Source organism: Scylla paramamosain, unplaced genomic scaffold (assembly GCF_035594125.1).
Source record: "Scylla paramamosain isolate STU-SP2022 unplaced genomic scaffold, ASM3559412v1 Contig13, whole genome shotgun sequence".
NCBI lineage: Eukaryota > Metazoa > Arthropoda > Malacostraca > Decapoda > Portunidae > Scylla > Scylla paramamosain.
Window position 1 is genome coordinate 172,501 of NW_026973678.1, and position 12,500 is coordinate 185,000.

A 12,500-nucleotide genomic window follows, 5' to 3' on the forward strand; every position below is an offset into this window, starting at 1 on the left:
CAGTTGATGTGGTTATCTTGGAGGTTAACGGAGAAGAGTACTTTACACCTGTGTTTTTATTTATTTTCTTATAAGTCACTTTTTGCTTTTTGTTGATTACTATTTATTTATTTATTTTTATTGAAAAATTAGTGTGAATGCAGCACAATATATAAAGGTGTGCATTCCAGAGTGAAAGGAAGGCGTGCACAGGCTAGAGTGCACAGGACACAGGGTAGAGTGCACAGGATGCAGTGCCTTTTTTATCACCAGACCTTGATTGATTGAAGCAAATGAAAACTTTGGTGTGAGTACCTTACGAAGACACTTGACAATACTAATGTCACCTCACCTCGTGGTTTCACCTTAACACCTACAAACATTGGCTGGACACAAGGTCACAGAAATAATTTATTCTCATTTATTCTCATCTTTACAAATTACAGTCTTTCCACATCAAAGTAACTAATCACCTTTATTCATACACTTGAGGGTGGTTGAAGGATCGCTAATCCCTTGTTAAATTGCCTGTGTTCAACTCGTATCTCCTCCCTCATTTATTTAAAAAGTATTTTGATCAGGAAGGATAGGAGAACAAAGTCTGCTATCTTTTTTCTTTTATTGTACGATTTTTTTTCGATGAAAAGTAAAAAAAAAAAAAAACTTTGAAATATTTGTCAAAAATCAAAATTAACTCCAAAAAAAAAGACCACAGCAGACTTTATTCGCCTATCACAGTTTGATAAGCCGCAATAGCCCATCTGTCTGTAACACCAATAAAAACGGAGCAGATAATTTTTATATGCTAAAATCCGCCATTTTGAGATATTATGTCATAAAGTTTAAGGGGTGACTAATTCACCTATTGCAGCCAGGGACTTGAAATTCACGCGATATATACATCAGAATATGTTGAAAAAGCAGACATAGTTTTAGTTACTCCGATTGGTTTTGTGTATAAGGCCTAAAGCTATTCATGATTTCACCCTTAATTACCGGGTGGGAGGGGAGAAGGCGGGGTGAAAACAATTTTTGTTATATTTCGCCATATTTCTAAGTAAAAACCAGTGTTTAATTGTTTGAAAGTAAATAAAATATTAATGCAAAAGATATCTAATGCAGATACATTAACTATTTGCTAGATTTACGAAAAAAAAAATTATTATATGATTTTTTTTTCGTATATCAATTTGAGAAAATAGTTAGACCTAGAATTTCGTGCTTTCTAATATTGTATGCAGCAAGAGAACCGTAGATATTCATGGGAGAGTGAAGAAGAACGGGTATGTCAGAAAAATATATGAAAAGAGAAAAAAAAATGTAAAAAAAACGTGTGACATGTCTCGCAGCGGGCGAAACCGTGGGAATTTCATAACAGAAGACCTCTTTACATAAGGGGATTTTTTTAGTTCTTATCAAAACGTTACATATATCAAAAGAAGCGGAAAAAAATTAGAAAATTATAAAAGAAAAAACTTTTTTCATGTCCGGATCGTACATCACCCTTGATGCAAAAAATGTCCGCGCCTGACGTTGTTAACACACACGACACACTCTTCCCTTGAGAAAAGATAGTATGAATGTCTTCACGAGTGTCCTACTGTTTCATTTTAGAGCCCCTCCTCTTGATAACGACACGCACACTGTCAGCTACACTTTGCAGCGTCTCTCTCTTAAATTTTCCCCAATATCTTTGTATCTCCATTTCAGATGAATTGTTCTCTTTCCAAGGGTTGAGGAGAACATGGTCGTGGTTCAAGTGAAGCCACTACAGCCACTGCCTGACAAGTCTTCCACACTGGTGAGTGTTGTTCAAGCATGTCTTAGTATTGCTAATTCCTTATTTCCCAGAATATCTACCACTATATAGTGGAAATGCCTTACCAACACAAATAAACGTCAAGCAAAAATAGACTCTACACTAAGTGATGAAAAACGTAGCATCATCCGCTGCACCAAACAATACAGCAGCGAAGTGACACTGCCAGGACTTGAACCAACACCTGCCTGCCTCACTGACACCTGCCGTGGTGCCAGGGAGTGCCGAGGCCCGTGCTGCCACCACGCTGAGAGAGGGAGAAAGAGAAGAGCATCAGAGAGGGATGACCGTGGCAGGAAGGATGGTGTGTTAGGTGACTGGTTCAGACAGTGACAGTGGACAGAAGAAATGCTGGAGAAAGATTAGACCACAGGTGGTTCATGTTGTACTAGTTCAAGGTTTGGCAGAAAACATTTTTTTCTAGATAGACAGTGGCAGCAAACACACAAGGGAGGATGGTGTGGTGGACAAGAGGATGCAGGGAGACGGCAGACAGAATGGAAGCTACAGATGAAAGAAGAGCAGGTCAAGCCATGGCAGCAGACAGACAGACAGAGACAGATTGGATCAGAAAGTATTATTATTTAGTGAGGTAAGGAACTGTACAGCCCTTCACAGTGCTGACTACTTGATAGCAGAGGTGGTTCATGTTGGTTCAGTATTTCAGGATTTGGTTTGAAGCTGTTACGTGAAAAGAACAGTCTGAGGAACGAGAGGTTGTATTGTCACTCGTCAACAAAGTGGCAGAGTATTATTATAACATTTAGAGCCAAAGCAGTACCAGCTGCCTCAGTGTGTCATGTCCATTGTATACTGACAGTCTTGTCTGCGCTAGTGGAGGAGAGAGAGGAACAAACCTTGAATCGTCCAAGGTAGAGTTTGTAGCAAAGGATTGAGCAAAGAGTTCAGCTTTAGAGATAGATGTGATAGCAGTGGTGCCATCTGGTTGAAATAAAGGAGGGAAAGAAGAATCAAAGTTATTATAGATGTTTTTGGGTTAAGTGGCAGAAGTCACGGGGGGACTTAGATCTTGAAAGGTTTTGACACTATTAATGAAGGAGTTTTTGGCTAGTTGGAGAACAGACTTGGCATGGTTCCGGGCAGAAATGTAAAGTGCATGAGATTCTGGTGATGGAAGGCTTAAGCACCTTTGGTGGGACACATCTCTCTCATGTATAGCACGAGAACAAGCTATGTTAAACCAAGTTTTGGAGGTTTAGGTCGAGAAAAAGAGTGAGGAATGTACGCCTCCATGCCAGACACTATCACCTCTTATGCACTCGGCACACAGGGCGGTCTCCGTCACGGACGCAGTAGTCATTCCAAGGAAAATCAGCAAAATACCTCCTCAGGTTCCCCCAACTAGCATAGCCAACACGCCAGAGGCACCTTCGCTTAGGGGATCCTGAGGAGGGATTGGAGTGATAGGACAAGATACAGATACTAGATGTGATCGGAGATCCCAACAGAGAAGAGAGGGTAACAGAATAAGCAGAAGGATTAGAGGTCAGGAAAAGGTCAAGAATGTTGGGCATATCTCTAAGACGGTCAGGAATACGATTAGAGTGTTGCACCAATTGCTCTAGGTCATGGAGGATAGCAAATTTAAAGGTTAGTTCACCAGGATGGTCAGTGAAGGGAGAGGAAAGCCAAAGCTGGTGGTGAACATTGAAGTCTCCAAGAATGGAGATCCCTGCAAAAGGGAAGAGAGTTAGAATGTGCTCCACTTTGGAAGTTAAATAGTCAAAGAATTTCTTACAGTCAGAGGAGTTAGGTGAAAGGTATACAACACAGATAAATTTAGTATGAAAGGGACTCTGTTGTCGTAGCCAGGTGGTGGAAAACCCAAAAGATTCAAGAGCGTGGGCACGAAAGCAGGTTAATTTCATTGCGCACATAAACACAACATCCAGCTTTGGATAGAGAAAGTAAGAGGAAACTGAAAAGGGGCTACTGTCAGTTGCCTCAGACACCAGGGTTTCATTGAGGAAAGGATGATGAAGCTTAATAGAGGAGAGGCAGTGTTCTGCAACATTCGCGTTCAATCTGTAGAAGTTTAAGAAGAAAAACTGAGAGGGGTGTCAAGACATTTAGGGTCGTTACCAGATGGGGACTCCGAGGCTGGTATAGGAGTGTGTGTGTAATAATTAGGTGGTTGTAGTTGTTTTGTGTGCAGGAAGAGAGGTATCTCCATGACCATAACGTTTGGTACGAGTGAAAACATCCTTTGGTTTCCACAGATATTTACCACATACTTACACACTAGTAACAATTTCCACCAGTAGCACCAGAAGCAGTCTTCCTCACACGAACCGTTTCATTGCCGGGACTTGAAGGCTGCTGAAGCAATGCGGCGGAGGTCACGCCCCTTAAAGTATTTATACTTACTGTCAACACCATAACTAAAGCAAACACTTTAGTGCAGGTAGTTAAATAAGTGCAATCATTGTTCCAGATTCCTAAATTCACAAAGTACATAAACTCATTGAAAGTTTTTAGTGCAGGTAATTAAAGTTTTAGTGAAATAATTGTTCCTATTCCTAATGTTGTGTGGTGCATTACCTCAGACAGGCCCACTGGAAGCTGTCAGTCTGCTGCGGCACGTGGCAAGAACCAAGTGTTGAGGAGCACACGTTGTCCCTTCACCAGTCAGCAGGTTACAAAAAACAATGCAGTATTTTGTTGAGTAATCAAAGTAATGAAATGTAAATGATAAAATGTCAGTACTGATTCAGTGTCACACTCCACCATGGCAAAGACTGCCGGCTGAGTAATATTCAAGTTGTATTAGTGAGACTCTACTCAATGTTAATTAAGGCAGGTGGAAGAAAATAGTAAAAAAATGTATCATAGTACAAGAAAATGACACTTCAAAGTGTAAACACATCTTTAACAAGTAGACTTGAATGGTCATTAAGTAGTACAGCAGACCCTTCCTACAGTAAATTCACTATTATTTGTTGACTGGCCTTATTGTCTCATTATTTTACTTTGCTTATTATTCTGTTTTGTTTTCTCATTAATACTTGAGTGCCTTCATTTTATCTCTATTATTGTGACTTTGTCTCTCATTATGTTGCTTATGTTGTCTACTCTCATTATCTGACAGACTGCTCGCCTTCACAGGTCTGGGCGGCTCGGAAGTCTCACTACAAACTGGAGATCCATTCTCTTGGACACAGTTGGAGTCGGACACAAGATTCAAGAGGGAGTCATTTTAACGAGAGCTTCAGGCAGAAAATTCGAGTGGATTTTCATTTCTAAAAATATCTTATTTTTTGGGGGGGATATTTTGAATCCTTCTTTGTGGAAAAATAACTCCAGATATTATGATTCTAGCTGGAAGTTGACCTGAGCAATGTAGGGTTTGCTGCTGTGAGATTATCACCAAGGCACAAGTGTCCGGGATTTAAAGATGATGGAAATGTGTCCTGTGTGCTGCTGTGCTGGGAAGAGGAGAGGAGCAGCAGCAGTGGTGGGGCTCTGCTGCTGCTGTCACTAGTGCAGCTGCCTTCCCTCAACATACTGTGTCTTCTCTCACCTGCAATGAACAACTATGAACAATACTTTTGCGATGAAGAACAGTGAATAACACCTCTCCCCATATGGTTGCAAGTCTCTCTCTCTCTCTCTCTCTCTCTCTCTCTCTCTCTCTCTCTCTCTCTCTCTCTCTCTCTCTCCACAGTCCTACAGTATGTCCCCCACAGTATGTTTACAAACCCACAGTGACTCCCCACAGTCCCTCACCAACACCCTCACCAACAATTGTCTCCACACACACACACACACACACACACACACACACACACACACACACCATTACATACACAAATGTTGCAATCTTGTACACACACACACACACACACACACACACACACACACACACACACACCATTACATACACAAATGTTGCAATCTTGTACACACACACACACACACACACACACCATTACATACACAAATGTTGCAATCTTGTACACACACACACACGTACACACACACACACACACACACACACACACACACACACACACACACACACACACACACACACACACACACCATTACATACACAAGTGTTGCAATCTTGTACAGTGTCTACAATAAAGAATGAAACCAAAATCGACAAGCCTAATTTTCTTGCGGCCTGCGTGAATGTAGTGAGGCTCACAATGTGTGTGTACAAGTGAAGAGTATATTAGATTCAAAATATGAGGCTTACACAAAAATACAGGACACAACTTGATGAGTATGGTGAGTCAAGTGTGAGTGTCAAATGTGAGTCAAAATGCTCAACTTTGAATTAACCTACAACAAAAAGTGACTAAATAAACACACTATGAAAAAATATAATCTCATCAATAAACACTGAAAAAAATTATATACACCAACACAAAATAAATAAATAAATGAAGACTAAGTAAAGCAAATTAATCTGAACGCCAATACACAAACCAACATAGTCGTATATTTTTAAATACTATGGTGAAAGATAATGAAGCTTAAATATTGAAAGAGAGAGAGAGAGAAATTTTATGTGGTCTTCTTAAATCAATCTCTCTCTCTCTCTCTCTCTCTCTCTCTCTCTCTCTCTCATACACAAACAAATAATAAAAAAATAAATAAATAAGTAAACAAACAAAATACAAACAAATAATAATAATAGCCATCCACAAACCAATCCAGTGCATCCACACCAAGCCACACCAAGCCATCCCTATCCAGCCAATCACGAGTCAGCAGCACACACACACACACACACACACACACACACACACAAACACACACATACACACAGAGGATTGGGAGAAAGGGGAAATAGTGAAAAAGGAAAAGGAAAAAATAATGGAAAAAGGGATGAGGGAGAGAATAAGAGAAAAAATGGCGAAACAAGAGGAAAATGGGAAAAATAAAGGAAAAATACGAATAAAGACAAAAGGAAAAATGAAGAAGAGGGAAAAAAGGGGAAAATGGAGTGAGGAGGGGAACACTTAGGGAAAACAAACCAAACAATAGGGCATTACATTGTGATTAGGTGCAGCAGGGATGGATCATGAGGATTAGAGAGAGAGAGAGAGAGAGAGAGAGAGAGAGAGAGAGAGATCTGGTCAGGAATTTAATTTTGTGTTAGTGGTTGACGCCATTTTCTCTCTCTCTCTCTCTCTCTCTCTCTCTCTCTCTCTCTCTCTCTCCTTACAACAGTTTTCTCTTTCTGCTTACTATCGCTCTTATCTTTCGTTGAGAGAGAGAGAGAGAGAGAGAGAGAGAGAGAGAGAGAGAGAGAGAGAGAGAGAGAGGAAAACATATTACACACACACACACACACTTTTCACAGGCAAGTTAACAACTTTAATAAAAAAAATAACCCTTTTTACCTTACCTATCACAATAACCCTTTTTTACCTCCTATCCCTTCCCTTCCATATGAAACCGAATCAATAAGAAATATCACTTGCTTCTCTCCTGTAACTTATAATGAAACGCTCGAATTAATTCATAAGGTGCACAAAGGAGCTTAATTAGTGAACAGGAAAGATTAAAATGCATTGTGGGAAAAAAAAAGGTGAAATATGAAGTGAGTTTGAGGGAAGCTGTGTGTGTGTGTGTGTGTGTGTGTGTGTGTGAGGCTTAAAAGGTAATGGATTTTACAAGTGAAGAATGTAAAGTATTGTATCCGAAAGCATAAGGGATTGGACGCCCTGAGTGAAGCGATTACAGGTGTCTATTGTTCCCGTGGTTGATATACTCGTATTGAGACAGCTTGTCCGCCACCTTGCAATTTCTTATACAGGGTGTAACGTGAGTTTCTGCAAATACTTAAAAAGGTGAAAGAACGTGTAATTGTAAGTAGAGAATGTTCTATACACATATGCATTTTAAGGCTTTGTTTACCCTTCAGAGGAGTTGAAAATGTACGGGACTCTCGGGTGTGCTCTGTGACATGACGGACACACGGTTGCGTTGTCGCAGCCTCGGAGGTGCCACTTGCTCAAATTACGAGTGGTTTAATCTTATTTTTTTGCAGGCTGTGAAATGTTGCAGTATCTTATAACAAGACAAATGGTATCAAAAAACATGTAATTTACCGATAAGCATTACATGACAACATTATTGCGGTGATTAAAAGTACTCCTGTAAAATGCTACGTGGCATCATCAAAGCAAGGGAGCAGGGGGACCGAGTCCAAGTGACCTTGAAAACAGCTGAGTGATGATGCTACGCAGCATTTTACAGGTGTACTTTTAATCACCGCAATAATGTTGTCGTGTAATGCTTATCGGTAAATGACATGCCTTTTAATACCATTTGTCTTATTATAAGATACTGTAATATTCCACAGCCTTCAAAAAATAAGATTAAACCATTCGTAATTTGAGCAAGTGGCACCTCCGAGGCTGAGACAATGCAGCCGTCTGTACTTCACCTCACAGCTACACGCAGAGCACAGCAGCGTGTCCCATACATTTTTCAACTCCTCTGACGCACGCCGCCCACCACCAGGATCGGCAAGTCGGACATGATGCGGAAGAAGGCGCGGGAGCCGAAGTATTCATCCGCCGTCCACCGTCTCTCCGCTGAGACAGCTGCTCCTTGTGTCACAGCTGAGGAAGAGAGAGGTGAGGGTTAGGTCACTCCTGCAGGAACACGAAGGAAGAACGAACACCAATAGACATGGCCACTCGGAGGGATACAAAGGAAACACAAGAAGTAAAAGATAACGACAAGAGGTTGAAATCGATCATAAAATGAAGAACAAACAGTACTAGATAAGAGCAAGGGGTTAGATCACTCACAAAGAAATACAAATGAAGAACAAACAACATATCTAACTTGTATTTTGGTTCTTCCGAGGCTGTTTGTGACAAGGCACACTGAGCAATCCTGTAAAGTGGATGTAGGCTGTAAAATGCAAGGATGCAGGCCCGGTGAGAGAGGGAGGGAGGGAGGCAGAAAGGAGGGAAGGAAGGAACGTGGGAGAAAAGAAAGGAATAAATAAAAACAAAGCCTCCCCCACCAAAAATAAATGAATAAATATATAAATAAATAAAAGGAAAACGGAGAATAAAACAAGAAAGGAAGGTATGAACAAAAGGAGAGGGAAAGGAAGAGAAGGAAAAGAAAACGGGAGAAATCAAATGAAAGAAAGGAAGGCAGGAAGGATGAAAAAAAAAAAACGAAATAACGGAAAGGTAGAAAACGAAGAAAGGAAATCAAATATATACAAAAAGGAAGGAAGGAAGAAAGAGGAAGGAAAACGATGCCATAAGTAATGAGAGGGTTAAACGAAAAGAAAGAACAGACAAGACTTGAATTTTTTTTTATTTTTTTTTTTTTAGGTAGGAAGGATACTGGCCAAGGGCAACAAAAATCTAATGAAAAAAAATTCCCACTGAAATGCCAGTCCCATAAAAGGGTCAAAGCAGTGGTCAAAAAGTGGTGGATAAGTGTCTTGAAACCTCCCTCTTGAAGGAATTCAAGTCATAGGAAGGTGGAAATACAGAAGCAGGCAGGGAGTTCCAGAGTTTACCAGAGAAAGGGATGAATGATTGATTGACGAAGAATTGAATAGACGAGAGAGAGAAAAAGAGAAAAAAACGAGAGAGAGAGAGAGAGAGAGAGAGAGAGAGAGAGAGAGAGAGAGAGAGAGAGAGAGAGAGATAAACAAGGTCCGAGAGTGGCGAGGATGGGGGAGGCTGGAGGGTGGTGAAAGAAGGGGTACTGGAATGACTGGCAGGATTGTGACTATCTATCTGTCTATCTATGGCTGCAATGTGAAATACCGAAGCGTGAATGACATGAGTTTAAATATATGACTGAATTTTGCATGAGTAGAACGTGGAGAACATGAGCATGAATGACTGAAGAGTGGATTTATAACTGCCAAGCCATGCTAAGCAAGCCAAGCCAAGCAAGCCAAGCCAGGCCAAGCAAGCCAGGCCAAGCAGGCCAGGCCAAGCAAGCCAGGCCAAGCAAACCAAGCCGTGAAAGGCGAGGCACGCTAAGTTAACCACACACTTTTGATGAGTTATGGAACGTGTGTGTGTGTGTGTGTGTGTGTGTGTGTGTGTGTGTGTGTGTGTGTGTGTGTGTGTGTGTGTGTGTGTGTGTGTGTGTGTGTGTGTGTGTGTGTGTGTGTGTGTGTTGTTAGTTGTTGTGTCGTCAGTTGTAAGTGTACATGAGAGAGAGAGAGAGAGAGAGAGAGAGAGAGAGAGAGAGAGAGAGAGAGAGAGAGAGAGAGAGAGAGAGTCTGACACGCCTCCACGGATCAGTTATAACGTAAACTTTCTCTCTCTCTCTCTCTCTCTCTCTCTCTCTCTCTCTCTCTCTCTCTCTCTCTCTCTCTCTCTCTCTCTCTCTCTCGTTTCAGGTCCGCTGCCACAAATCGCCTTAACACAAGTGGACCAAACTCTCATTGGTGCCCATCCATCCACAGTGCCAGTGTCCCGTGAGTGATGGATGGCTGGAATGTTCCTGACTGCACTCACCAAACCCTAACCAAACTCCAAAACACACACAAACCTTCCGTCACCCTCTTCTAACCCTTTGTCCTGAAACATCTTAAACCATCCCAAAAATGTTTCTCATCTAATCCCAAACCAAAAAATATCGACTAGGGGAGAGCGGGGCTAGTTGCATCAAATTTTACATTTCCTTCTACAGAATTGTGTATAATTCATTCAAGTGAAATTCAGTTGTCGTATATAAATATGCTAGACCTCATCATCAAGTTCACATGCGTAGATATTAATGAAAATCATTTCTTATATACTTAATTTTGATATATATCTAAAAAAATATTTGATGCAACTTACCCCATCTGCGGGGCAAGTTGCATCAGTATGAGGGGCAAGTTGCATCATAAACAAACTATAACTTTTGAGTTTATTTAAATGATAAGAAAATAGAAATCCACAATAAACTGAACCGATGAACCTTAAATTTATTCATCATCAGATTCACAGTTATGACAAATATAATATAAAATTATACCTCCATCTGTTCCCAAACATTCCTCATGAGACCATCCTCTGCATGTACTACATTGAATCCATTTCTCCCGGGGCCTGCTATTGGAATATGGTTCTACACAAATCAGACAATACCAGTCTTCGTCGTCTGAGCTGGATATGTCGTACTTTTCAACAGGTTTTTTGGATCGAACTTTGTGTAAAAACTCCTGCTTCCTTTTCTTGGTGGCTTTCTTTTCTTTGACATCATTCTTTTTGTTTTTTTCTTAATGGCTTCAGCAAACAGAGCATTTCTTTCAAGTGTGTCTGTTAATATGGCACTTTTACGTGCTTTTCTGCCTGTATTACATTTCTTTTTCCGAGGTGTTGCTTTTGGATGTGGCATGATTTTTTCTGGGCAAAGGGAAGACTCACCAACATTTGCAGTTTCAACTTGATCAGTAATGAAAGAAGCTACTGCTGGTTGTGGTCCTACTGCAGTTGAAGTGGAAGGAAGATGTTCACTGGCTGTAGAAGAGGAAGGATGGGGTTCCATTGATGCAGAAGTGGAAGAAAACCAATGTTCATCTACCGATTTTGAAACCTCTGAGACATCTTGCATTGCTTTGGCCGCATCCTGTTCACATTGCTGCCTCACTGGGCGATCCGTTACTGAAGAGGGAGCAAACTCCCAGTCATCAAAGATATTTGTATTCAAAGGACTGATGCCGCTGACTTTAAAGCCACTCGTGATGTTAATGGGAGTTGAAGCTCTCAGAAAAGCTTTTTTTACTTGAGAAGGAATGTCGTAAATGGTCATTCTTTTTCCAGGATTACTCCGTAACCAGTCATTCTGAGCTGAACTCAGGTAACGCTTGAAAGGTCCATAAACTGACCTATCTAAGGGCTGCAACTTGTGGGAGCAGTGTGGAGGAAATGACAGCAAAACCACTCCATTTTCCTTGCATAATGTGGTAACATCATAGTTAACATGAGATTGGTGATTATCTAGCAACAGCAAGATAGGTTTCTCGACAGTTGCTTTTGTATGCTTAATGAAATGCTTCATAAACAGTAAGAAGTTATCCTGTGTCATCCATCCAGAAGGGTGACAGGCTCCAATTGATCCTTCTGGGCCATCCCTTATGAAATGATCATGGTAGTTTTTCCGTGGAAATATCAACATGGGAGGAACAGACCCTCCAATGGCACTGACAGCAACACAAAATGTAACAAGTTGTCCTCTCTCAGCTGAGGTAAGAGAGCCAACTTGCTTTGTGCCCTTAACTGCTACCACTGCACGAGGTTTCTGAACAGTTGTCACTCCACTTTCATCAGCATTCCATATGTCTTGGGGTTCAAATTTATACTTATCCATGAGAGAAGTCAGCTTGGAGAAAAATAACTCTACATTATGCTTGTTGAAACTTGTAGCTCTGGACAAACTTGTCGCTTCAGGTTGTCTAATTGAGAGTTCTTGTCCATGTCGCTTCATGAAACCTGAAAACCAGTCTTTTCCAGCATATTTATCATTGCGCCAATTATCAGGCATTTCTATCTTTGCTTCATTGGCGCATTTGAAAGCCAGTTCCTTGACTTCTCTCGGAGAAAGACCAAAATAAATTGCTGCTGCTGTTTTCAGATAGGATACTAATTCTTCTTCCTGCTCACATGTAAATACTTGTCTTGGTTTGGCATATCCTACATGTGTATTGTTTTTAGCAGTGTTGCCAGAGGTTTTGTGAATAAATCGT

At 40.9% G+C, this 12,500-nt stretch overlaps 1 protein-coding gene and 1 long non-coding RNA gene across 11 annotated transcripts in view; one reads left to right on the forward strand and one right to left on the reverse strand.

Moving 5' to 3' along the window:
* Nucleotides 1-384: 384 nt before the first annotated feature.
* The window catches only part of LOC135097187 (uncharacterized), a 65,330-nt gene continuing 53,214 nt past the window's right edge, over nucleotides 385-12,500 (reverse strand). The window contains exons 6-9 of one of the 5 annotated variants that reach the window (XR_010265448.1): nucleotides 8,262-8,400; nucleotides 4,361-5,339; nucleotides 4,058-4,166; nucleotides 385-2,045 (exon numbers count right to left, since the gene is read on the reverse strand). This is a non-coding gene — a long non-coding RNA (uncharacterized LOC135097187). Of the gene's footprint in view, nucleotides 5,340-8,222; nucleotides 8,401-12,500 lie in introns of all 5 variants that reach the window. The other 4 variants (XR_010265446.1, XR_010265447.1, XR_010265445.1 and 1 more) reach the window with 4 other exon arrangements.
* LOC135097184 (uncharacterized) lies at nucleotides 1,641-5,860 on the forward strand. 6 transcript variants are annotated; one of them, XM_063998956.1, is made up of 4 exons: nucleotides 1,641-1,780; nucleotides 2,227-2,390; nucleotides 4,366-4,454; nucleotides 4,925-5,860. In XM_063998956.1, exons 1-4 carry the CDS (start codon nucleotides 1,724-1,726, stop codon nucleotides 5,017-5,019), a joined length of 405 nt encoding a protein of 134 aa, XP_063855026.1. In that variant the 5' UTR covers nucleotides 1,641-1,723; the 3' UTR covers nucleotides 5,020-5,860. The 6 variants fall into 6 exon arrangements, 2 of the variants coding, with proteins under 2 accessions (XP_063855026.1, XP_063855025.1); XM_063998955.1 differs by having other exon boundaries at nucleotides 1,696-1,780; nucleotides 4,908-5,860; XR_010265443.1 differs by lacking the exon at nucleotides 1,641-1,780 and adding an exon at nucleotides 4,084-4,223 and having other exon boundaries at nucleotides 2,250-2,390; nucleotides 4,908-5,860.